This window comes from Acipenser ruthenus, chromosome 12 (genome assembly GCF_902713425.1).
Source record: "Acipenser ruthenus chromosome 12, fAciRut3.2 maternal haplotype, whole genome shotgun sequence".
NCBI classification, from domain to species: domain Eukaryota; kingdom Metazoa; phylum Chordata; class Actinopteri; order Acipenseriformes; family Acipenseridae; genus Acipenser; species Acipenser ruthenus.
In genome coordinates, this window is record NC_081200.1 from 12,803,243 (window position 1) to 12,830,976 (window position 27,734).

At 36.7% G+C, this 27,734-nt stretch overlaps 1 protein-coding gene and 1 long non-coding RNA gene across 8 annotated transcripts in view; one reads left to right on the forward strand and one right to left on the reverse strand.

Moving 5' to 3' along the window:
• Positions 1–2,517: 2,517 nt before the first annotated feature.
• LOC117416593 (uncharacterized) lies at positions 2,518–7,093 on the reverse strand. The gene is made up of 3 exons (XR_004546626.3): positions 6,624–7,093; positions 5,395–5,483; positions 2,518–3,839 (listed from the first exon to the last, which is right to left on the reverse strand). It is a non-coding gene; the product is annotated as an uncharacterized LOC117416593 (long non-coding RNA).
• Positions 7,094–8,606: 1,513 nt separating this feature from the next.
• The window catches only part of phc3 (polyhomeotic homolog 3 (Drosophila)), a 29,829-nt gene continuing 10,701 nt past the window's right edge, over positions 8,607–27,734 (forward strand). For 2 of the 7 annotated variants that reach the window (XM_034028964.3, XM_059034575.1), the window contains exons 1-10: positions 8,607–8,716; positions 13,307–13,365; positions 16,730–16,903; positions 17,500–17,646; positions 18,545–18,622; positions 22,049–22,219; positions 23,786–23,878; positions 24,427–24,676; positions 25,954–26,810; positions 27,383–27,542. In XM_034028964.3, coding sequence (XP_033884855.3) covers positions 16,784–16,903; positions 17,500–17,646; positions 18,545–18,622; positions 22,049–22,219; positions 23,786–23,878; positions 24,427–24,676; positions 25,954–26,810; positions 27,383–27,542 — 1,876 coding nt within the window. In that variant the 5' untranslated portion in view covers positions 8,607–8,716; positions 13,307–13,365; positions 16,730–16,783. Of the gene's footprint in view, positions 8,717–13,046; positions 13,165–13,304; positions 13,366–16,729; positions 16,904–17,499; positions 17,647–18,544; positions 18,623–22,048; positions 22,220–23,785; positions 23,879–24,426; positions 24,677–25,953; positions 26,811–27,382; positions 27,543–27,734 lie in introns of all 7 variants that reach the window. The other 5 variants (XM_059034571.1, XM_059034572.1, XM_059034573.1 and 2 more) reach the window with 5 other exon arrangements.

Here is a 27,734-nt window from a genome sequence, read left to right on the forward strand (position 1 = left end):
CTGCTGATTTACACATCAATCTGCGATAAATGCGTTACAATGCAATTTTTGTAACTTAAAAAAATAGACCTTCATGATATTTAATTCATACATTAATATCCATATACAACACATACATCTCAGAGTTGGGTTCCCTTTCCATTCACACTGCAGCCCCATCAGAAGGTGTCCATGCCACAGGCTATGCCACAGCACTGATGGAAATTCACCAATGTTTATAACGGATATTCCTTTGACGCTGGTGTCAGTGCAGAGAATATTTATATAATACACTAAATGAAGTAATCTAACTGTTACTTGATACAGGACACAGGAAATGGCAACAAATATCTCCTTGGCTACGGTATTTGAAAATACCCTGCTGTTGCATAAAATCCCCCCAAATCATTATTATTTTCATACATCAGTAATGATTGGCTTTGCGAGTCATTCCTCGTAAATGCAGTAAATAAGCACTAATAACAACAAAAGTGGTACCCATATACCTGCTAAAACACGAGCGAACAACGGCACAAATACTTGTTTACGGGGACAAAATACCAGTTCCTGTGGAGAACGCTAGGGTAATATACTTTTTAGGGCAGACCAAACCTGTCGGTACATTTTTTACGGGAAAAAAGCGTCAGAAGTTTGTCAATCGTCGGAATGGTTGAAAACAGCAGTATTTGTTTCCTTAAATAGTCGGAGTGTGGGAAGGAGTGTTTCGAGTATGCCATATATTCTTTAAACGTGCCTTATTAACACATTTTGGTACCGGCACGTTTGAGTATAGAGGCCAGTGTTTACAAAATGGTTAATCCAGGCAAAAAATGTCTGGAAAATGAATACGACAGAAAATAAAAAAATACAAATAGTAATAAGTTTCCTTAAAACTGTTTTGCACGAAGTAACCTATATACAGGTTAAGGTGACCAGATTTTTAAGTCCTTAAACTGGGGCCGTATAGAAATACTGTGACTAACTTCCAACGTCAAAGCTTTTTTTATTTTCACTTTGGCAATGTTTGATCAAATCTCATATTGAAAGTGAATGCTGAGACTCATGGTGATATTCAGAGTGGAATATTTTACCTTCAAAAACTTTTTTGTGAAGAAAAGATCTTATTGTAATCTTTGTCATTTCTACACAACAGGTGTAGTCATTACATTACACAGTAGCAATTCAGTAATATCAAATTCTGAGATTCTATTTGATTGCTGATTACTGCTACAAATCTAGTCCCTTTTCTGCCTCAGAAACTGCATCTTCTCTCTTTGATTTTCACTTTCCATCTCGCTCTGTCTCTATGCTATCCTCCAGTGTCCAATCTGCAAACCAGGCCCTTCCTGCATGAAGACATTACATATCTCATTTCTATTTATTAAATGGTTACTTCATAGAATCTATTTTTTTCTTCAAAATATTGAATATCTTACCATTTAATATGACATGATATTTGTTATGTATGTTTTTCTATTGCAGTTTCAGATTTGATCATTGTTTTTCTTTTAACTACAAACTGTGATAAAGTAAAATACTTATGAAATACCTTATAGAGCTATCACACCTATGCAACAGATAACATTAATCTCAAATATGAGTACTCCATTGTCTCTATTTTCTTCTTAAACTTTGCAGGATAAAATATACATTTAACACAAATAAAAATAAGGGGCCACCAAATTAAAGAGATGCCTCTAAGGCAGTTTATTTACATATTTTTTAAAGGTCAAATGAAACGAGGACGTGGTTCTTTATTGTAATTGTTTTAAACTATTTGTATATGATAGTACTCAACTATCAATGTAAATATATATTTTAAAATAAATTAAATTGGCACCAGGAGACCTGAAACTGTTGTATTTCATTATTGCTAAAAACAACACAACATGTATACATAGAGAAAAAAAAAATGTTCTGAAACTTGTAAAATATTTTTACAATATGAATTTCACAACTGTGAAAATAACTAGTTCATAAATTATTTTGTATTATTCACGAACATACCTTTCTTAGAGGGTACCTGTGGTAAACTGAAAGTGAATATAGACTTATTTCAGTAGAAAATATGTATCCAAATACTTTTGTCTACAGCCCCATCCTATTGTTGTGATTGGCTATTTTAATGCAGAGAGTGTTCAAACCATGACAACCTTCAGTGCACTGCATTGTAAACATGGCACAGTGATGTGACATGACAGCGTTGATTTCCGCAATAGTCGCCTATAGCTACACACGAAGCAAAGTCATTTGCACACAGATATAGAAATATCATATAATTCCAACACAATGCAACACAATATGAACCGTTATTGTTAGACTACAGTAGTCTGACCTCTTCACACAAAAAATTAAGTTGATAGGATAGAAACGCAGCAGCCTTCATGCAAATACAATATTGTATAATTTCTGTTACCAGTGCCCTGGGAAAGATTCTTGGGACGAAAGAAGCGTCCCAAGAATGGTTCTGGGGACACTGGGACCAGTGTTCCAAAAGTGGGACTGTCCCGTACAAAGCGGGATGTCTGGTCAACTTAATACAGGTACAACTTCATGAAGCGGGTGTAAAATACACAATCGTGGAAAATATTTATATTGCGTTTTTTACTTGTCATTTGAATGTCACACACTAAGTAGACAGTGTGACTGAGAAAGAGTTGTAAAGTTCCTGCCACAAAAGGCACCATGCCCACAAATAGTGAATCACAAAATACAGCTGTGTACTGAATTTGAAACTATTATCTCAAAAGAGTTTAGTCTTTACCATCTGGAAACCATAGCACTGAAAATACGACATTGGGTAAATTGTAATGGAAGTGGTTCAAAAGAAAGTGAGGCACTTTAAGAACGTTCTTTTGCCATCTGGTTGCTCATAACTTGTGGGTTTTTTTTTAACCTGTTCAGTTATCATCGTATTGCAAACTTGATGTAGCATATAGGCTACATACTCTCCGCAAAGGAGATGAATAGATTATACAAATAAGTCACCATAACTGTTGATGAATGTATAGTCCATGTCTAAATTCAGCTGAGCATTTCAACATGCAGTAGACACAAGCCAGAGTTCAAGAATAAAGACGTTCTGATACTCTTAACACACCCCTGCTAATGAATATCTTTTGCAAGTCTTGGTATAATAATGGCTTTTAAAGACACCATAAATCTAAAGAAAATGAATGTCGAAGAGTCATCTAAATAGAAAGGAGTAAGATTTAGAATAGATTTCTTAGAAGGTCATGCATAGTTCTGACAGAGAGCTAGGGCTGTTACTTTACTTACCAACTAATGGGAGTCAACCACATAGCCATTACATCATGGATTCCTTAGCGTAATATAGTTTATGTTTTACTGCATTCTTTCTAAGAAAATACCACATACCACAAGTATATTTGTACAAGAGTCCAATGTCAAAAGGTGGCAGGTGCACAAACAAGAAATGCAAGCACAGATTTTTGTTCATATATAGCATGTTTTACACAATGCATCCAAATATGCATTGCATTTTACAGTTTTAAAATTATATTTTTAAAATACGTAACTACAAATTAATCCACGTCAGAAAAGAATTAAATGTATTCTTAAAACACCTACTTTAAGAAATGTGAAAATCAGGAGCAAATGCAGTTTCATAAACTAACTTGTATCACTTATTATTATTATTATTATTATTATTATTATTATTATTATTATTATTATTATTATTATTATTATTTATAAACTTGCACATTCAACAGGTCCCATAAGCATTTATGGCAAATATAAACACACTTTTCTAGACGTTAACAGAAAATGACATCAGACATCAGTCAAACAATTTATTCTTGAGCAGCAGATGAAGTTCCAGGTTTGTTACTTTTCAGCTGTAAAACATAAAAGAATAATGCTTTAGATTACAAAAACAATACAAGCTTGACTTTACCAAATGATTTGTGCTGTATTTGTTACATATATATTTAAATTGTATGTGCCAAAGAATAACTAACGGAAAAAAATAAATGACCAGTTAAAACTATACATGTTGTTAATTGAAAGCATGGCATTTTTAATCTAGTTTACATGGCTATTTACTATCATATTTAAAAAACACAGAAGTGTATTGGCATACAGTTTAAAGATGGACAACATATTATATTCTACGGGATTGCCAACTAAACAGACTGTCCAGTACAGTAAAATCCAGGAAATAAGTTACTCATTTAAATTGCATATTTATGTATAAAATAATACAATCTTATTCATTATTGATTCAAGTGTTTATTAACCTGCTTATTAAGACCTGAAATAAAAGGGCAGAATTAAAATATATATTTTTTCTATCAAAACCCATGTTATAAATTTATGGTATTGATGGTAATATAAATTACATTTGAAGTAGCATAAAACTGGTAAACCTATTAATATAACACAATAGTTACACATTGCTTAATTAAGACATAATACATAATGCTTAATTGAAACAAAATAATTAATTCTAAGTTTTTTCTCCTTTCCCTGTGATTTTGCTTCTTCCATTGTTAAACTGCCCCCTGCAAAATATAACAACTTAATTCTGTAATTCTTGTCCTTTACACCAGAGGTTCCTAACCTGTGGTCCATGAGTATCCCAGGTTGTCCCCTAAAGGATTGCCAACCAGTGCTTTAAAATATATCTGCTTCGAATATTACTGCTGGTCTCCCTTTTAATGTGCTGAGATACATTTTTATTTGTCTATCTATTCTGAAGATCAGTAGATGTTTCTTGTGCTAGATGTAATTAATCACTGTCCAAAGGAAAAGGCTTTTTGACATTTAGACTATACACTGTAAACATATGCCCCCTAGTGGGACGATATAGAAGTGCAGTAATACATAAGGTAATGCAAATAAGAACGAGAATGTTTTTTTTTTTTTTTCTTGTTAACAAAACCAATATATACACTAGTACAGTGTAATGCAGACACAGATCTCAATTTTGCCATACTGGGTCAGAAGTCAATGGTGACAAGTTTAACCTGCACAGTTTGTAAACCTACATGTATAAAGACAAGATCTCAATGGCCTCCGAGATAGGATGTGAAGCCAATATCTCTAAGGATTTAGTCTCTATCAACCTGAAAACCCCTAATAACAAATGATCAAAAACGTTTCCATAACACAAAGTCACTATGTAGTCAGTATCTCTAAGGGCTTTTGAGATATGAGCTGTTGAAATATCTATGAGGATGCTTAACAAATTAGCTGTATTACATTTTTTTTTGATTACTGGGTAGAAAACCTTCAACATGCACATTCAAGTCCATCAAATAATACACATTGTGTAAGTTACTCTACTATGCTGATATGTCCAAATGAGAAAAGTACATGTTTTTGGCCTATTGTTGGTGTAAACAATGGGGGTTATTTTCTTCTCAGAAAACAGTTTGTTTTTTTGCTCACCTACAGTACTTGAGGTAATGGACACTTGGCCTGTGGACCTTCTCTTTTTGGGGATCTCCAAAGCGGTCAGCTCAGCTTCTGCTTCTACACTACGATATTAACATCAATGTTTCAGTTCATTATATACTACTATATAAAGTAATATAGAATCAATTTGCAGTGCACTTAATTGGCTTCAGTATCTTATTCACTCTTTTTTAGTTCAGCTTTTGATTTTTGTGGACTTTTAAACCACCCCAAAAGATATAAGAATATAGAGCAGCCATCTCTTCCATGTTGTGTCCACTTGTATATTAAATTCTCTTTGTAATGGACAGGGTTTCCTTTTAAGAGGAAATCTCCCCCACTGTTACAGTAATGCAGGATAGCAAAGCACTTGTTATAAAAACGGGACTGTAGTTGTCTTTTGTCCATTAGAAAAAGAATGGGTGCTGGACAAAGGAGTCGGCTGCTCTGTTGTTATCCCTTCAGAGTTTTTCAAAGTTTCAAAGTGAAGGGAATATAATAGAAATAAAAAGTCTGAATTCACAATGATGAAGGAAAACAACAGTATTAAATGTAAAAAAATAAATAAAGTTGTAATACCCTTATTTACTTAGATGCCTGACAAAAGATGACGAAATAGATCACCGATACCCATTAAAACATCTGCATGCTAAAATGTTAAAATAACAGCTGAAGCCTTTTTCTGGGGAGGCCACATGGCAATCTTTTGTATACTGGAAAAATAGAGGTTTGACACACATGACATGTATAAAAAGCCCTGGGCAACAACATATTTAAACATACTTTTTTGAAGCTCATTACTTTTCTTTTGGTCTGGAGGGATTACTGTAAACACACCATAACTGCAAAATTAATAATAAAAAGGTTTAATTAGGCAGGGCTTTCCTATACTGAAAGAAGAGAAAAATACCATTGGAGGCCACAACACTGGCAAACACCAATGGCATCACAATTCATTTAGAACAAATATTCAGCTGTTGGTACAGAGTTGGTACTGTAATGTGTGTGTGTGTGGATGGGTTCATATATTCTGTTTACCATTGGTGTGTAAAAAAAACAAAAAAACGTTTCCAGGGTGGATCCTTTGTATATATCGCTTTTTAAAACAGAACATTTGGATTCAATAACATTCAAATTAGAAATGTAAGTACATTTTTTTTAACTGAATTGTACTCCAAAACATGGATTTTTGGTTATATAAACACAAAATTACCAGAATTTACCTTTGTGCTTTATTTGGTGACTTCTGCTGCACCGTGTGTCGTGTCTGTACGGGTTGTCCTTTTTGGTTCACTGCAGCCTGTGGTTTTGATGTTGCTGGAAGAGGTTTTTTATTTTCTATTTGTCGTGCCCAAACTAGAAACGTCAGTGGATGCATTGCTGCTGTTTCTGCTCCGACTGGTACTGTTAACTTCGTTGTTTCTATTCAGCCTAGTATGTACTGCGGCTTGTGGACAAAGGTGTGTGACATTGTCGGTGTGGTGCAAGAAAATAAGTTATTCCTTTTTTTTTTTTTTTTTTTTTACTGTTGCCAACTTTTATAACTGCTTTCTGACGCGTGTTGACGTTTCGTGTTATCAATTTTTCTTTACTGTCAGATGGACTGTAACAGCCAAAACTGAAAGAAAAACCTTACAACGTGTGTTTTCACAGTTTAATCGAATTAAAATACAACCGAAGCGACAAGCGCAGTGTCAATAACATTGATGACATGAAAACTTTAAAACCGCAAAGGACAGTGGATTTTGTAGTTCTCTGCTTCACCTTTGTAGTGTAAAGTAGATTGAAAGCGCAATAACAAGACTACAAGCGCTTTGTGTGTGGCTGCAACGACGTAGGAAACACTGTTGCCAAGACAACCACATTTCATTGTCACTTTAGTCAGGTACTTTCGAATGAAAACGAGAAACTCTAGTTACAATGGTTTTTTTTTAACAAGAGGCGAGAATAAATACTATTTTTGAAAAACATTTTCAAACCACTATCGTTTAACAGGTCGTTGTTTTCTTCTCTGTTGTCCGCTCTTGTGTAATTTCTGCAGCCTAGTTTGTTTTGGGGTGAAATCATTAATAAAATAATGTGTTGCGAAAACCTCCAAGGCGCAATTCATTTAACTTTTAGCTGAGGATTAAAAACTCGTTTTAAGAAAATCTAAATACATGCAATAAACAGAGTAATTGTGCATCCACTTTTCAAATTTTGATTGATTGAAGAAAATCATGAATAACGACCCCTTTCACCAGCTAAAACAAATTGAATCTGCCCTATATGCGAATAAGCTTTTGTATATCCATTCATTCTGATCACATAAAGCAATAGATTTCAGATGGACGAATAGCCATTTCAGAAAATGTTCAATTTACCAGAGGCGTTTACTGACACAGGCATGACAGCCCTTTGAATGAATATCAGTTTAAGATACATTTCCACATGCATTGAAACTCCAGATAAATCACAAACCATGGGACATAAATAATAATAATAATAATAATAATAATAATAATAATAATAATAATAATAATAAGCAATATTTGCAACCGTCTACAACTATTTTAATTGTGTACAAAAGTGTGGACAAATTTCTTATTTACATTTGATTAGGCACAAATAAAAGAGGAACATCATTAATTAACGGGATATCAACACATATAAACTGGGTTATTGCTACCTGCCTCGAGCCTATATATTTTTTTTCACTTTTAGATGTTCTTTTCACAAAAAAGCTGCTCATATTGCACAAACACCGGTGTACTAAAACGAGTACAGACTGCTTACACAAGGCTCACTGAGTGCTATGTCAGTGGCTAAGCATTGGTTAAAATCTAAAAAATCAGATTTCCTTTTCAGAAAATAAATTCAATTTTCCTCAATGCTGAACCTTAAAAAAAACAAAAAAACAAAACCAACACGTCTCCCGCAGAATCACCACTTTTAAGTCGTGTTTCAGGTGTAATGTAGATTTACATGCATGTTATTATTATTATTGTTATTATTATTTTTTACTCCAGATAATCAGAGATAATCCCCATATTGAACTGTATTTTGTAGATACTGAGGGACTACACACAGCCATATCGCACTGTAAATACTGTATAGAGCCACAGTATAAATACTGCGAAGGTCTGGTTGTGTAAAGTCCTCCTATACTGCAAGAGGTGCTGTGTCTATTTTTTCTTCCTTACAGTACGTAGGTTTTTTGTTTTTATCTCCATTTTAGAGCGTATTTACGCATCAGTACAAGACTGAGGCTGTGACAGCCTGAATCGGTGACAGAAGATTATCGGGATGGGTCATGTCTAATGATAATTCCAGGAAGGTAACATGGTTTTAAGAAAACTTGTATTTATGCATTAATTAAAGGCACTGTATACAAATTGAAATGGCATGCTTTTAATAGGTCTGATCTGAAGTATTTGGTTCGGCGTCATATGGGCAATTAGATATACACAAACGGAGCATTTATGTACAGAATACTCAAACACTACAGATATTTTTTAAGATACTTGATTTGCTAGAGCGCGCAATCTTTTTTTTTTCATGAAGAGAAATGAGTAGGAGAAAGATACATGCAGTTGTCAACAAAACAACATTATCTTGAATAATAATAATTAAAAACATGATTACGGCATTAATGTACAATTTAAATTAAGGAGTAATAAGTAGGAGTAAAAACAAGAAAAAGGAAATTCTAATTTCTTGATTGTTGGGTGATGCTATTTTCTTAAAATAAATTCGAAGCATATATTTGATAACAATTAATTATATTGTTAAAAATGCTTATGTATTTTTGGTTAATTTGTTTCCGAACAGTACATTATAAGTCATGCTTCTTTGGCTATAATGTTATGTATGGTATTGTTTTCATTTCAGACTGGCGTGGAAAAAATATGTGTATCATTCAAATGCACGTCATGACTGGCCTTTGTTTAACGTTAAAATTTAATTGTGTGCATGTCTGTATTGCACGATTGCCTGCATATGTATTATTATTATTATTATTATTATTATTATTATTATTATTATTATTATTATTAGATATCTTTCTATAAAATGGGCTATATTGAACTCTGGGAATCGTAGTTTTAATTACAGGGTGCCCCCCCTGTATTGTTTTTAGAGTATTCGGTTTTTGTCTGCACTCTCAACTCATGCACAATTGGGGAACTGTTAGTGTGTCATGATAAATTCCAGGTACATTGTCATTTATTTGCAGAGCTACGTGGTAAGCGTCTGTCAAGGGCCATTTAAAGTATACAAGGAAGCAGTTATATTGTCATATCTTCTGTGGTTTGATAGGTTGCATTTTTTTTGATCTCATAAGGTGGCTTAGCACTAAAGCAATGTATTATTTTTTAACACATTTGCAAACCCAATTTTCTTTAAGCCTTCTTTTCAAAGATATCGACAAATGTTTCTATTTAAAATGGTTGTTATAACTGACATCACTTCATTTTTTAACAGCACGCAGTTTTCCAAGTATATGAGGATATAAACTTTATTATGTGGGTTATCCATCAGCCAAAAACTTCAAAGAGGTTTAGCAGTCTGGATCTAGGAGAAATGGGGATATACACACACTTTGTATTTGTTAGGCCTATTACATATTAAAGCACAATTTTAGCAATGTATTATATTTTATTTCAATTAAATGCAATATATTTTACAAGTTATTATTTGTCTACAATATTTACAAAGATGAAGCAGTTGTTTTTTAATTTCAATGGTGCTACTTCTTAGGTAATTTGTGAATGTTGCTGTATATTAAGTCATCATTTGGGAAATGTAAAGTCATTTGTGGGTTTCTTAATAATAATATAAATAAGTATCCAGTTTAACCGGTGTGGCAACTTTGATTGAGCGCTTATTGTGCAGAGAGCTAGCAGGGGAGAACTAACAGTTATTTAATATAAAAGTTTCATCGTTGCCTTATCAAAAAACAAAAATAAATAAATAAATAAAATAAAATAAAACATTACCTTATCAAAAAACACTAAACAGTAACTAATCAACGGTGTCTGGTTTTCCTTGGACTAGTTTAAAGTTAGTTAAAAGTTTTGGTTGGAGAACTAACAACTGCTTGCTAACAAAAAGTGTTAAATATATATATATTACCGGTAAACCGGCGTTAGGCCTAATGTCGCAACTAAATTAGGCTTAAGCAGGTCGACATTATCTTCCAAATAAACAAAACAAACAACAAACATGTACAACAAGTAAAAACAACAAATACATAAATATATAAAACGTTTAAACTTCTTTAAATTTTCAAGGCGTTTTAAAAATGTTTCTTTTGTTAATACCTATTATTGACCGTTTTACATGTAAATTGAATAGCTAAACTACAATGATATGACATGTTTGGATTTATTAATTTATTTGAATGGTCCACATATTTAAATTTAAAAGAAGTTTTTGGAAGACAAAGTTTAGTAAATCAAATCTGAGTAAGTGCCTAGTGCTATATATTTGTAAGTTATTTTATAGGCCCACATCAGGCATACACACAGGAAAATAATGACCCACTAAAAATGTATTTATTGAAATGTATTTATTTATTAAAACAATATGTTCAACAGGTTATAACCTACGTTTGTATATCAATAGCAATGGAATAAACCCCTATGGTTAGAAAAAAAAGAAGAATTTGAACCACAACCAAGTCTTATATTCTCCACAACTGTGAATATGTTGCATATGGTAACAAATACGATAATTATTTCAAATGCTTATTTATTTATTTATTTATTTATTTATGTATTTATTTATTTATTTATTTATTTATTTATTTATTTATTTATTGATTGATTTATACATTTATTTTTACAAATTGGAAAAAAAAACGGTCAGTGGGTGAAAAGCCTTGTGCCACGAACATGAAGCTGAATTAAAACACATACTGATGTTTTATTCATACTGACGTGTTGGAGCTCGTCAAATCTTGGAACATTTCAAAGAAAGCCCGTTATTTAATACAAATGTTGCATGCACCAACAAACACTTTTTTGAAGAATCGCACATGCACACAACGATAGGTTTCTAATAATTACATTCAAAACGATTTTATAGTTAAATAAATACATTAATACATAATATATGTATATATTTTCTGTACAAAATGACTGTAGTAATGCATATTTAAAGGTGTATTACATGCCCCCGCATTTTTTAAATATAAAATGTGGGAAAGCAAAAACGATTACGCTGCAAACAAAATAACATTACAAGTTCATACGCAGCACATGACCGTTTTAGTTTATGTGGGTGAAGAAACAGGTGTCGTCTAGACTGAAGGTGCTGATTTATTTACTGCACCACGTTACAGTTGTAGGCTATGTATACATATACAATAAATATATATTTAAAATAAGCCTATATAAATTGGAGTATTTCAGTTGGATATGATACAATTTCTACTGTCAAACGCACAGGTGTCGTTATTTTCCTTGGCCAGCGCGATAAAGAAATGCCATGGAAACCACTACATTCCAACATACTAGTGCAACGCATTACAAAAAGGAATTGCAGCTACCAAATGGATTTATGCTTGGGTGTAACCAGTTTGAGTTACGGGGCTTTCAAACGGTACACTGGGGGATCATGATGTTGTCATGCAGAAAACGAGGCTTTGACGACGTGTACTGGTCTTATTAAATGAAGTCGGTTTAGAAATGCACTGTTCAGAATGCATACAAATTCGTGAATTACACGTTTTACATTATATACCTCGTTTCAGTGGCACTGAAAGCCATTGAACAAAACTGTAACCCTTGTATATGATGGAAGCCATCCATTGGGTTGCTATTATGTTAAACATGTTAGTAAAATGAAGCGAGCATCAGCTGTTTATCTATTTAAGTAAATAAATAAATAAATAAAAACGTTTGCCGCAAACACATCGAAAATTAGCATACAGTGTTATAATCCACTTAAATACTGAAATTTAGAAGAGTTTACCTGTAAAAACAGGTTCAACAGTTGTATTTTATTTACAGTAGTCGCTGTACAAAAGAACAGTCAAAGAAGGCTCCAGGGCTTTACTTGCGATTTATAAAATATCCCGCCCCTTTTGTGACAGCCAGCGCTGATTGGCCTATTATCGTTTGTGTTCAAAAGCCATGTTAAATGCGCAGTGTACTGCACACGGCTCATAAGATTCACGAAACCATCTGGATTCGTCATTGCACGTGCAGGTGCACAGCACTCTTGTATTTCGAGATAGGGGGTGCTGCAGCAACCCCAGCACCACTAGTCCCAGCACCCCTGCCTCGTTTCTTAACGTAACAACTAAATAACGCATCTAAGTACAAACTAGTATGTTAAATACAAATAATTACTAATATTATACAATGTAGCTGAATTGACATCCATGACATAAGTGGTACTGTATTATTAGGTTCTGGTACCATTATATTCCAACATATTTTTGTTCTTATTTCCTCCTAATTTTAAATGGTAATAATGGATTTTATGGAGTTTTTTTTTTAATATTTAACATTTGTTAAATTTGTGCTTGCATTTTTTTTAAAAAGCTCCACACCACAAAACTATACTTTGAGAGCATACATATGTAAAAAAAAAAAAAAAAAAAAAAAGATTTTAGTAATTATTCTTTTTGAATATTTGTTTGTTTTTTTATTTAATTCAAGGCTTTCGAAACGTAAAACTATGAATACAGTTACTGCTGAGCTGACAGAGAATAAGAGCCAGGATTTGCCTTGCTGAGTCAACAAGAAGGCAGTTAATGCTGCCATCTAGTGAGAGCTGAGGGAAGTACTCTTGACACCATACCGACTAAGTTAGATTGTAATTGTGTACAAAAACATGCAACATACCCATTGCACCACACAGGTGACAGGTACAATGTAGTAGTAATAATAATTTATAATATATATATTTTTTTTTTTAGATTTGGAGAGCCTGATCTTCAGTTAACCAAATGTACCCCTGAGCCCTGATTGCACACTGGTAAGAATTCTGTAACAATGACCCACATTTACTCACAATGGACGAGTAAACAGTTCAATTTCAAAGACAGACTTACCAAAGGTTTTGGACTGTTTGGTTAGTAATACCTCACTGGTAATTCCAGATATAGGAGGGGATTATTGTGGTCACAGGCTCTATTCATAAAGCTATTTTTTCTGAACTAAGCTATTCTAAATGATAAAAAGGAATATTACATTTGTTTTTGTTTCAAATGTATCTTTCTACTATAGGATCCATACCACAGCCACAATCATGATTTCTGCATTTGAATGTGCTGCTTCTGGAAAACAGCTAGAGCCCTGTGTCATCCCCTAGTCCATAATACAGCCCCATTTTATCCACTTCTATACCTAATTAAACAAGTGTGGAAATGACTCTCATAGATTACTCGACAGAAGAGGTGTCACGTTTAAAAGTGTACATGCTTCATGTTAATTTTGGACTACTTCACATGTAGCACAAAAGGCTAAACGTTTTATTTTACTAAACATATATCAGCCACTAAATTCAATCAGTATGTTATTTCCAGTTAATTCTATATTGCTTACTAAATCAGAGCACTGTTTGTGCACTGTTTGATTACTTTACTGAAGATAGTGCACACGTTCACAGTTATTTGTACATAGGGGCAGCATTGTGGAGTAGTGGTTAGGGCTCTGGACTCTTGACTGGAGGGTTGTGGGCCCAATCCCTGGGGGGGGGGGGGACACTGCTGCTGTACCCTTGAACAAGGTACTTTACCTAGATTGCTCCAGTAAAAATCCAACTGTATAAATGGGTAATTGTATGTAAAAACAATGTGTACAAAAATAAAGTAATTGTATGTAAAAATAATGTGATATCTTGTAACAATTGTAAGTCGCCCTAGATAAGGGCGTCTGCTAAGAAATAAATAATAATAATATTACCTGGACACTTTAATGATGTCAATATTTTGTGGTGATTTACCAAGAATGGACTATTGCAATACTAAGATTCTTTGGCAAAGTTTCGTTAGAAGTCTTTCACAGTGTCTGCAATGCTGGAATGGGTAGGTTAGATATGAAATAGTTCCAAGCGTCCTGAAATTGCGGTGAATTGTCTAGCAGCATAACCTCAGTCACATGTTAAAGATGTATTACCTCCTGTCAGGATCTCTTCAGCTTTATCAGCTACCAAAGGCTCCGGAATCCGTTTGTCACATCCTTGCAAGAATGAATATAGGTGGAAAAAATGCTGTACTGTATTATTTGTTTATTTAGCAGACGCCTTTATCCAAGGCAACTTACAGAGACTAGGGTGCATGAACTATGCATCAGCTGCAGAGTCACTTACAATTACGTCTCACCCAAAAGACGGAGCACAAGGAGGTTAAGTGACTTGCTCAGGGTCACACAATGAGTCAGTGAATGAGTCAGCATTTGAACCGGGGACCTCCTGGTTACATGCCCTTTTCTTTAACCACTGGACCACATAGCCTCCTAGCAATGCATGCAGTGGTCAACATGATTCACTTTTCCCTTTTCATTTACTATGATTTGTAGTTTCTTTGCAGCAGTGTCAGGATTTAAATAAGTGATAAAAAACACAGTTAACTAATTAAATTTGCCATTTCGGATGTGCACCAGGACCACTATTACTACAAGGATAAAACGGGCTACATTCTCAATGCAGTTTACACCATGTGTTTTTTGTTTGTTATTTTAAATCTCAATGTTGAATGCATATTTTAAAGTAAGTAGAGTAATGCTCACAAAACAGGTCTGTGAACCGTAAAAAAATACATAAAAAAAACTAGGTTTGCCATTGCATAGTTACAGAAGAAAGTATCAACAACATGAAAATATATTAAATATGTATTGCTGAATATCAAGAATTAGTGCAGACAGATATCCGTAATCACTCTATGAAGGAAATTCTTGGTCCACTGAGGGATTTTATGCTTGGCTGGATATTGTTTGTCAGTATGAAGCGTAGTGGTAGGCATGACAATTCAACTGCCGATGAAGCCTGAAGGAGATAAACAGAAATATAAGTTAGATATTGTGCAAACAATACAGCCTGCACTGTTACAAACACTGTTACAGTGCAAACAATACAGCCTGTACAAATCTAGCAACATGCAAGGTAGGCCTCAGTTCCCTTTCCTAACATAAACAAGTTTTATTAGCTATTCAAAGACGTTTTTTTTTCAAAGTCTGTTTTTGGTATAAAAATACTGTTTGAGATTTGTGATTTTTTTTTGTCTTGACTATCGTTGGCTTCTTCAACACGTTTCAGAAAGTTTCGGGAATATAGAACTTCAACATGATTAGCGCTTCTGTTATTTATTTCCTTTTTGTGATTTTTTTTTACATGTTCAGTCTTATATAGATGGTCAAACTTAAGTGTTTATCAGGGCTTTTATTATATGACGTGACCAGTTTTTTATGGTGCTGCCCAAACTTACTCTTCTGTAGTTTTGATGTGTTGAGGAAACTGCTCAAATTACATGTGCTGTATTGCAATGATATGCAGTAAACTGCACCATGGGCATAAGTGAACACAACATAGGTAGTTGTCTCTGGTCTAGTTTAGTGTTTATAGTATAAACACAGGTTTAATTTGAAGTGTGTTTTTTTTATCAGTGTTTATCAGTTAAAACCTAAAACCAGAAACCCTAAACTGATGTCTTGTACTGGAACAAATTGTTAGTGATTCACTGGCTGCTGTGCACTGAGGCCACTCAGCATGCTTAGTCCCCTAATCCCTAGTCTGTTTGGATAGTTTGGCACTATCTGAGAGGTAAAGAAGAAATCTGTCACGATCTTTAAGATAATGTTGCAAACTAACTGTAGGCTTAGTTTGCAACATTATCTTGCAAACTAAGCCTGCCTTTTTTTGAGAGTGAGCCATTGCCATTTGTTTAAATACAGTAGTATCATGGCTTTTGTTTTCATACATACATTATGTGGAAAGTTTGATTTAATGAGTTTCCAATTATATCACTACCCCCCTATTGGATTTTGTTTTTCTCAAAACTGGATTTTTAAACTGACTTTTGTTTCTAAATAACCAATGACAATACTGATATGTGAGATATGGTTTTATGGCCAAGACTGATCAAGTAAGGGGGAAACTTATCAGATGTGCGCTGTTCACTGACACCTGTGTAACACCAAAATGCTTCCCCAACTCAATCAGCCTTAAAGAGACTTGTCAGAAGATTTTTTTGCTAGTACAGTTAGTAAGCATGGCAAATAACAATCGAAGCAGAAACAACAATACAAAATCATATTTAACAGGTAGTAAATGAAATATCAGGAACATGTATATGATATCTATCAGTTTTTCAGTGCTGCACTAACACACTGTCTTTATATAGCTGGGTTCAAGGTACACCATAGCGTTCACCCAGAGGAAGAAACAGAAGCTGGAAATGGAAAACGAGACGAGTACTCCAACGTCAGCCACCACCACAACCTCCAGCACCCCCTCCCGGACCCAGGCCCCACAGCTGTCTCTCTACAGCAGCACCACCGAGAGGCAGGCTGTCCAGGTAACCTGTCCCCACTCAGGCACGGCAGAAAAGGCACGTGGTAGCCAATGGTGGCCAAAGTAAAACAATTCAGGTGGTCTCAGAACCCCATCCCAATAATGTACACCATCACTACCCTCACAAACGAGCACAACTGCAGACTTTCTCAGGGCAAGGTTTATAGAACAAGGGAAGTTATTAAATGATATGAGCTGCTGGGTGCCATGTTGGGTCTGCTGAGTCATTCCATCCAGTTTTCTGTCAGAACACAAGACTCATTATATAGAATGCTTTTCAATTTTATGACTCAAAGCTAACTTTTTTTTTTACAAGAACCAGGCCCCTCTGCTGTGAATGTGCCTATAACGTGGCCATAAATAAAGATCACCATGTAATCTGTATACTTGAAACCAAATTTCATAACGATGTCTTTATTAACGGTAGTACATATGACATTTGTGCTTGTAAAGGCCATTTCCACCCCCACCTAGAATCATCTTGTAGTTTATCAAAACCAGCTTTACCGCTGCCCCGTCAAAAGTGGGATCTCTTAGTGCAGTTGCTTGGCAGCTCAAGAAGTAGCTTTGCTGTAGCTGGTGTTGCTTGCACTCCCGCAGGTGATCCAGCAGGCCATCCACCGCCCCCCCAGCATGGCAGCTCAGTACCTGCAGCAAATGTACGCCGCGCAGCAGCAACACCTGATGCTCCAGACAGCCGCTTTGCAGCAGCAGCAGCACCTCAGCAGCCTAGCAGCTGTACAGCAGGTGGGGAACCTTCGTGCAGCTCTGAGAGGATGGGGAGGCATGCTTCCCCAACGTGATATACAGTGGCGGTTAAACCATCATTGTTAAACCAACACACATCTATCAGGCATTGTTTACAGGTTTTAATCTAATAAATCCTTCTTGTTATTCAGATTTGTATATACTTTTCGGTTTCAGTCATCACAACCTGATGACTTTCTAAAAATCAAAGCACCCCTGTTGCCTCAATAGAAAATGAAGCTTAATGAAGCTTGATTAAAATGACAAACTATTACTAACTCAAGCTGGACTAAGGTCACTAAACTGGGTGCTTATACTGAGCTTCATGCTTGTGCTAAAAGCATACTGATTATTGATTAATAACATTTGATTTAAATATAGCTGCACAACAGAAGAGTTGTGTTTACGACTCTAGTCACATGGGTGATGAGGGCCCCTAGACCCTAGTATCAGCAAAGCATGAAATGTACTTCCTTTATGCATGAAAGTGTTACAAAAACAGGGCACCTGACACTGGGGTCGTCAGCGTGTGCAAACTGCTTATAAGAAGCTGCAGATGGAAAGAAAACCTAAAAAAACAGCAGGTGTGCTTCAAGCTTAATAAGCGTCAAACTGTAGAGCAAACAAGTAATTAGTTGTAATACAGTGTGAGGCAGAAGCTATAATTAACTGAGCGCTGGTTACATGCAGGTGAGACCACTTCAATCAAAAGCCACAGGCATTTTTGTTTTTGATATTGTTTGTTTTTGCTTTTGAATAGGTGGTTAGTTGTCGTTACAGTTACCATTTACTTGTAGACACAGTAATGAATATATTTAGCAAAGTCTTGCAGGCACACATTTATATCACCCCCATTGTGTTTGGCTGCGTTGACTTGTCATGTGTGTTTCATTCTCAGGCGACGCTGTCAGGAGGAAGGCAGGCCTCTTCCCCCACCGCGAGTGTCACACAGCAATCAAGTGTCTCACAGACTTCGGTGGGTAGCCCTTCAGCCTCTCTGTGTTTGTATCTCCCTTCGCACTGCTGCAGCAAGGGTTTCACACAACATGAGGAAATGACAGCAGTGAGCTTTCTGACCAGAATATAAATACGTTCTCAGTCTGTAAACTATCAAGTTCTCAATTCTGTTAAAAAATGGATGAAGAGCTTTGGGTAAGTGATCATTACGGTAGGTACAATTAGACATGAACTTGATCATATGTATATTTTTAAGTAAGCTTTTTTGCTCTATTAGTGCTCCTGCAGAATATAACCCAGAAATATTTGCAGGACCAATTCACAAAATAGCACTTCCTGGTTTATAAAGCCTTTTTTAAAGCTACTTTTTATAAATTATTATTATTTATTTCTTAGTGGTAAACAAATACATTTCAAGAATACAGTATTTGAAACCATTCTTAACTTCTATTTGTAAATATTACATATCACATGATGACAATGATAAATACTTCAAGTTTCTTTTTAGTACTTCTATCTATCTATCTATCTATCTATCTATCTATCTATCTATCTATCTATCTATCTATCTATCTATCTATCTATCTATCTATATTATTTGGTTTGAGTATTTAAAGTAATGGATGAAACCCACTTCTGACTTCTTATCATTTCTAGTTTTGAAATGTGAACAGTTTTCTATTCCATCTAGAAAACCGTTTTTAGGAATTATTATGACTGTACTGTAAATACTTGATTATCTGAACCCTGAAAATCCAAAACAATCATCAATAATTACATTTACTGTGTAATCGAAAAAAATGTCGTAAAACATGTTATACTGTTATCTGAACAGCCCCTTGGCAACATGTCTTGTTGTGTGCAGTGTTCTTCTGCCTTGTTGTCATTAAAAAAGCTCTATTTAGACCTCCATCTCTAGTAGTTACAGAAAAGTGTAGTACTGACGGTTTTAAATTTACAGGTAAAGATGAATCATGTTTCGTGATTGGGAAAGTCATAAACAGTTTTACAGTTGTAATTTGATTATCTGAACAATTTCATTATCCAAACACTTAGAGGTTTTACTGTATTGGTAAAGTAATTGCATTAACACACTGATAAGTAGACTTGCTACTTTTCGATATTAATCGGTAACGCTTATTAAAAGTTTGATTGAAATAAACTTATATAGGATAAACGTTGGTAAAACCACTCGCTATTTTTTACCAAAAAGAATCATTTAGAAATCATCTCTAGTTTGTGTAGTTTTTATACTTACTGTCTGTCCCATCTCAGTTCCGCTCTGAATGGCTAGGGGTCGCTGTCAATCATCTCAGCGGTCCCTTAATGCTGTAATTTCACTGTCACTGTCATTTCACCCTGTTCTGACAGATCTTGTTGACTGAAGCAGTGCTACAATGCTCTCATTCGCTTAAATGACTGTCAATCACCATGACCTGCACCGACTGTGCACTTTAATTTGCCAGCTACAGCGCCTGTCATTCAAAGCGCCTACTTTGAAATTAGCAGGTTAAGGTGTAGGTAAGCTTTTGCTATAGTTATACGGTGACAGTTACTAGTTTGATTTGAAAATGGGACACAGGAGGAAAACAATTAATGAATATTGTACACAATACCCTGACCGACGGCTGAAGTCTCCACGGCAGGGCGAAGCGGGCCTGTCTGCCTTACCTTCCAGTGACTTTGAGTCCAGCTGTGCTGAGCCTGAAGCAGGAGAGGGGAGTGCAGACTCACAATAATAAGTGCAAGTTAGTTATGTTCAACTATCTAATGTTTTGTTCTGTGCATATTATTTTTACTTGTAAATTTATGCTATAAAAGTCTGTGTAATACACTTTTATATGCTGCATTTTCTGCGCTTTATTTGAGACCATTTTTTAATTTGTGTAGGATCTATAACACAAGGTATAGCTGCTGTGACCAAACATTATTTCAATTAGAATGTTGGTAACCATGGCTTTGTTGCAGGTTGAATATGAAAAAGAGGTTTCTCTGAATGAGACATTTCTCAATGGCATAAAAAGTCTGTATTAAAGCATAACGGTCGATTTCACCCATTCTCTGCTTGAATAGAAAAATAAAGATAGAAAAAAAAAGATAAATTCTTTCTAAAATAAAAGTCGATATTAATCGTCGATTTGGCAAGAAAATGCAAATTGAATAGTAGCAAGCCTACTGATGTCTATACAGTTGCTAGCAGGCCAATGATTTGTAAATACAGTGGCTTATGTTAAAATAGATTCTGAGTGAATGTTTCAACATCATTTTCCAAGAGAGATGCAGTTCTAAAATGATACATCAGGGACTGTCAATTAACCACAGTGTGGGTTGTTGTTTGAGTATGTTTTGAGTCAGCAGCTGTGTGTGTGTATCATCATTAAACCGTTCCACATTCTGCTTTCTTGTAAAAGAAAAAAAAAACGGTTTGAAGCTTCTGAAGGACTGTGATTGTATTAACAGTTAAGAGGATACTGCTTGTTATACTTTCTCTGACTAAGTACATAGCTTACCACCTGAAACTTCAACAGACTTAACCTCTGAATTGCAAGACGAGGTGACAGTTACTTGCATTGATGACTTTGATTACAAAATTAAAGATAATTTCTTGCATTGACTTAAGTTGGGGGTTCAGTGGTGCAGTGGATTGATGTACTAGCTGTGCCACTTGGGTTTAGGGTCTTCGCTGTACAGTAATACACATCCCAAATAATCTTATGTCATCTCAAAGAAAACTAAAGATTTATTTAGTTTATAGTGCAAATACAGTATGGAAAAATTCCCAAATGCCCTTTACCTTTCCGGCTATACAATGCTTTCCTATGCTTTACCATGTTTTTTCTATGCTTTATTACACTTTGCTATGTTTTTACTATCAGAAACATTTATAAGGGTCACTGCTCTACAGGTACAGGTAAGCCAAGCAGAACCCCTTTATTTTTTGTAGATATGTATTAATCAGCCAATCAAAGAGACACTTACATTAGTGTTGGCACGTATTGACACCATAAGCATGCAAACTGCTATGTCTTTTAGCTGACTGATCATACTGTTACAAGTCAATTAAATAGTTTGTTGCATATCACTGTCAGTGTCACACGGGCTTCATTGCACAGTGCAGCACTAACATACTTTCCCACCTCACTTCAGAAAAACATCCTTGAGTAGTCTTTCAAGAAGCAATAATTAATAAGCATGGCAAACAACAATCTAACCAGAAACAGCAACAGAGAACCATACAGTACACACATAACAGGATATCGAACAGAAATTAAATAACGGGGAAATGTAGCTGACAGAACATTGGACTAAATGAAATCCAAGTTACCCCTTTGTGAGCTTCAGAACGCACCACCTTGCTTCCTGCATCGTTGAAGTGGTTCGTTCATGTCGGCTCACCAGGCAGAGCTGCTGGCTGTATCACAGACCCGGTGTTGTGTCTCTGCAGATCAATCTCTCCTCGTCTCCAGCGGTGCAGCTGATCAGCCGGAGTCAGACCTCCAGCATGGCGGGCAGCGGTGGTGGGGGAGGGGCCCTCGGACAGCAATCCATACTCCTGGGAAACAGCTCCCCCACCCTGACCACCAGCCAGGCTCAGATGTACCTGCGCGCTCAGATGGTAAGAAAGGACACCAAAGAGGCCTTCCGCAAACGCAGGGCTGCTTATAACATAACTGCACCACCACAAACTGTGTACAACACATGCTGCAAGCTGTTGAAAATGCACAGATTGTACTGGGTCCACTTTTGTCAGGGACTGTTTAGGAGTATTCCGATTTTGGATTTCATCAGCAAGACATCCGATTATCCAATACAAACGGAGTTCATTAAATGTAGAATTTGAAATCGGTTTAATTTAGGGATGACAACTGTTTTTTCCGGGATGTGTGGTTGGCTAGTTTATCCAGACTACATAATTTTTTCTTGTATTTCACTACCATAGTATTTTTATACAGGGTGTCCCCACTCTAAAAAAATCTTGCTGTAAACCACTGATTTGAGGAGTACAGTATAAATGAAAAGGTATTTAAGGTTTCATTTGATTAGCTGTGTGCTGGGGGGGGGGGGGGGGGGGGGTATATATTGTTCAAATGTACCCCTTACACTGTACTTATTACAAGACACTTAAAAATTGAAATGGCAATGTACTAATCCTTGCAGTTATTTTGCTTATCTGTTTTAATGGTCTAGTTTACAAGCAATAAAAACAGATGGCTTATTGTGTCACAATTATTTCCGGACATTTGAAACTATTGGACAGTTTAATTAAAAAATAAACAAATAAATAGTTCAAATATGAAGAAAGTTCAGTTTGGTTTTGAATGGGTTTGAATTGAAGTAAAACATCTGTTGTTTGGTGGTTGGTGGATTACACACAGAGTTGAATCTTTCCTTGGTGTCATGTTTGCAGTACGTTAAAGCATTTCAAAATCTGGCTTCCATAAACACAATGTATGTTTTGTCTTGATAAAAATAATATTTTAAATGAGTAAAATAAATGTTTACTTGATGTGTGCTGCTGCTGTACTGTAGATCAGAGTTTGGCATATCCTTCTACTTGCACGTCCTATGCTGATCATTTCTAATGGAAAAAAAGTGCTTCGCTTTGCAAGTCTGACAGGAAACAGAATGCCAAAGATGACACTTATAAGAGGTTGTGCCACCGCACATAAGCATAGTCAGTTCTGGTAGATAAATACATCTTAATATTGTTACGTTACTATGGTGATTTATCCTTGGTGGGGATGTGCAAAGAATCAATCTGAATAATATAGCTATAGTCATTAATTGCTGCTGAATATAAAATGTCTTACATTTCCTGAAATAATAGGGTAAAATTGCTAAAGCTAAGAAAACCAATTATAAATAAAATTCATCCAAGTGTACATAATTAGGCATTCCATCAAGGGATCCTGCAGTATAAACCACAAGAGCAGAGACTGCCGTTTATATAAAAACAAACCTGTCATTATAGAAGAAATTTATTACTTTCTATTACTAATAATTAGTTGCAGAATGGACAAAATATCTAGTTTCTGAAATTCTTTAGAAGTTTTAAATATATGTTGGGTTTGTTCAACACTTTTTAAATACATTTGCTTAGCCATTGTTGCTGCTTTTCCTGCCTGTATTCCCCAGCTCTCTTCTCTCTTTCTCTCCCCCCTCTCCCTCTTGTGTGTCACAGCTCATTCTCACGCCCACTGCCACTGTAGCTGCTGTACAGCCAGATATTCCTGTAGTTTCTTCTCCATCCAGCTCCCACACTCCAGCTACCCAGGTGAGCCAGCCCTGGGTTCAAACAACAACTTTGAAGTCAACAGGCGGGTTTGTGGGTTTGTGGTTCTAGTAACCTGAAACCTAGCTACCAGCACAGTAATGTTTTTACAGGACACCAGACCAGCTACAGGTTCTGCATTTACTAGAAGTACAAGATTGTGTCATAATACGAAAATTATCTGAGTTCACGTTTATCGGAAACAGCAGTGATGTGAAGAAAAAATGAAATAAAAAGGGCAGCTCCCTATTAAAAGAGATGACCATTCACTGATAGACACCTTTTTCTGGTTGATTGGATTCACAAGTGACTCACTTGGTAAAGGCTTGACAGCGAGTCATGCAGTCAGGGAGGCCAGTCATCAAGGGGGGATGCCCACTGCAGAGAAAACGCTAATATAAACTGAAAAAATATTTAGGTCAAAGAAGAGCTGAAACTCTAAAGATAGTCTTTTTATTCTTTTTTAGATGTAGCTGAACCCTTGCATGCTTCAGTTCGGGAGTATAAGGATGTCATACTGCTGCAATGCTTGTTGACTTTATTTCTTTTAGGTTCAGAACTTGACCCTCCGTCCACACCAACCCAGCACCCTTGCCTCCCCCCAGAGCGTGCCCCTTAAAGCCACCAGCCAGGGGCAGCCTCTGGCAGTGGCCCACCCCAAGATGTCCGTGTGCCCTCTGAAGCCCAGCCAGCAGCCGGAGCCTCTCTTGGAAGGCAACAAGAAAGGGGAGGACCCCATCACCGAACCCAAGCCTACCACCCTCACCCACCTGCCTGGGGCCCACCAGCTCATAGCACCAGGTACAGCAGCCACATGTGAGACATGTACAAACTGAGCCGTTTATAACGTTCTTGGAAAATGAAACGTTTAGCAACAAGCTTCAATTTATTAAAGAGTAATTAGCTTCAGGGGTGGCGTGCACCAAGCAGGCGTAAGACTTATTCAGGTCGTAAAGGGGTCGTAACTGTACACCTGCTAGGGGGTAGTTGTAAGGCTGGCATAAAAAGGCAAATAACAAGGGATAGAGGCAGAAAGTTCAATTTAAAAGCAAATCAGTTTTGAATATTGTAAAGTAACATTTAGTTTAGCAAAAGCCAAAGATGGGTGGAATAATACATTGGTTTGATGATTTACAATACCACTGTGCAATGCGCCGCAAAAGAATCATACGGAAAAGACTTAATCCATTGGACATGTCTGATGATTTTGAGCTCTATCAGCGCTATTGATTACCAAAACAATACCTCCTTCATCTTATAGATGAAATATGGGATGACCTTTGATATATGAACCAAAGGAATGCTGCCTTCTTTTGACTAAAAATTACTGTTGTGTTAAGCTTCAAATTAAGAATTTCCTTGTTCTCTTTATATAGAGACAGCAGTGTGTGTATCACATGATGTGTAAAGTTTTTATCTTGACATTTTTGCTTATCGAATGCGAAGGCCGACACTATGGCAAGTTCCCATCTCTGCTGCACCTTGGTCGCAATACGTTTGTTACTATGCCAGATATTATTATTCATTTCTTAGCAGATGCTCTTATCCAGGGCGACTTACAATTGTTACAAGATATCACATTATACAGATATCACTTTTTATTTATTTTTTTTACATACAGTTACTCATTTATACAGTTGGGTTTTTACTAGAGCAATCTACAGCAGCAGTGTCCCCCATCTGGGATTGAACCCACAACCCTCCGGTCAAGAGTCCAGAGCCCTAACCACTACTCCACACTGCTGATCCACATGGATGATTTTGCTTTGGTGCACTTTTAAGTTGGGGTTAAGTTGGAAGTAGTAATGACGACGTAAGCAGTTGCAATTGTGTAATTTACATCTGCTTGGTGCACTTCGCCCTGGATGTCAAAGTGATTACCTTTTTTACATTCCACTTACTATTTTAAAGTTTTTGCGATCATTGTGTCACAGGTAAAGGCTAATTTACGAAAAATGAGAACTAAGTATTGGAGATTGCATATTGAGAAATGAAATGAACAATAGGTAGGACAATGGATTTTTAAGACTTAAGTTACTACGCTGCATTTATGACTAGTGTTTCTGTCTCTGTTTCAGCCCCATACCCTCTTATCAAACACCAGCCCCTCCCTATTCACGCTGCTCAACCACAGAAAGGGTCAACCCACCAGCTAATCATCCAACAGCAGCCACCACCCCCCCACCGGCAAGTTCAGCCAATCGCACTCCAGGTCTCTCGTCAAGAGACTCCACCTCCCTCCCTGGCAATCCAAACCCAGGTCCCTCCCCCCACTACAGTCTCCATCCAGTCGCAGCACTGCACTCCTATCACAGCCACTCCCCTGCCCCTGACCTCATCCCCTGGCCAATCACCGCCTGTGCAGCAGCAAACAGTCATGGTTTCACCTCCGCCTACTCAGTCCCCCACCAGCCAATCCTCTACCATAGTCATTCAGCCCCAAGCACTTATCCAATCACAGCCTCACGCTCTGGTCTCTGCTCCCTTGCAGTTAGGCCCTGCCCAGTCGCCCATTCTAAGCACTGCCCAGGTAATACAGCCCCACCTTCCTCCTGTGACTTCCCCGATAGCTCACATTGGCCCCCTTCCTTACCCCACTCTTATTTCACCGTCCATCAACTTCCCTCCCCAGCCACCACATCAGCAGCAGCCTCCTGCCCCTCAGGCCTCCCTAGGCCACATGTCCTCACCACCTTCCCCTCCACCTCAGCTCTCCCACACTCCCCCTGCCCCGCTCCAGCCACTCCCCTTGCAGTCGGTTCAGGCCTTGGCAGTGCAGTCAGAGATCCTGACCCCCGGGCAGATGCTTGTGTCAGAGGAAGAGCTGCCAGCAGCCGAGGCCTTGGTCCAAATGCCCTACCAGGGGCTGCCCCCTCCCCAGACCGTAGCCATCAACCTGCAAGTGCAGCATCCCACCCCCATGGAGGCTCCAGTGGTAAGACCTTCAGGGCATTTCATTTTTGTATTGGATAGAAACACACAGCTATTTAAGTGTTTGTGAACATTATTTTTGGCCTGTCATTAAATCTGAAAACCACATATATATATATATATATATATATATATATATATATATATATATATATATATATATATATATATATAAACTGTACCACACCAGTTCTGTTTGAAGGCCTTACTTTCAGTAGGAGAATACATTTTCAACGCCTTCTTTGATGTGATTAACCAACCAGCTGTTTCCTCAATTGACTGACATGCTTTGCAGCCAGTATCTGAAGATATTGCTGAGGTAAAATGACCTAAGAAGTAAAAGCATAACAGATTACCTGAAACTATGGCATACAAACTGATAGTTCTCAGTGTGGTACCGGGTAGATATATTTTTTATTAAAATACATGTGCTTCTTTTTAAACATAATAGAAGTGCAGGAGAGGTGAGATTATTCCATGACATTTAAAATGGACGTGTTGCTGTTTGATTATGTTTCCGGGCACTGATCTGTGGCTCCTCTCACTCCGTGTGGTGGTGGGGCGGGTTGGGTTAAGCAGGTCTACCGGGTGGAAGGGATGTGTGAAGAGGAGATGAGAGAAGACAGGGAGGAGTGTCTGTCTGGGAACAGAACTCCAACACCTCCTGCTCTGTCACCCCCTGAAGGTCAAGTCAGAGACTGCGAGGAGAGCTCCACTCAGCAAGACATCTCAACAGGTAAAAGGAAATGGAAGCAAATCGAGGGCTTGATTCATATCATTTTTTCGTGAATTTTATGACACGGCTTTTCAAAGCTACTCATTTTGTTTTACAAATTCAGTAGTAATCATCCATAACTATTCAACACTCTATAGTACTGTTTTAAGAAATACGATAAGAAACAAAAACGCAGTAACCAACGTTTTGAAT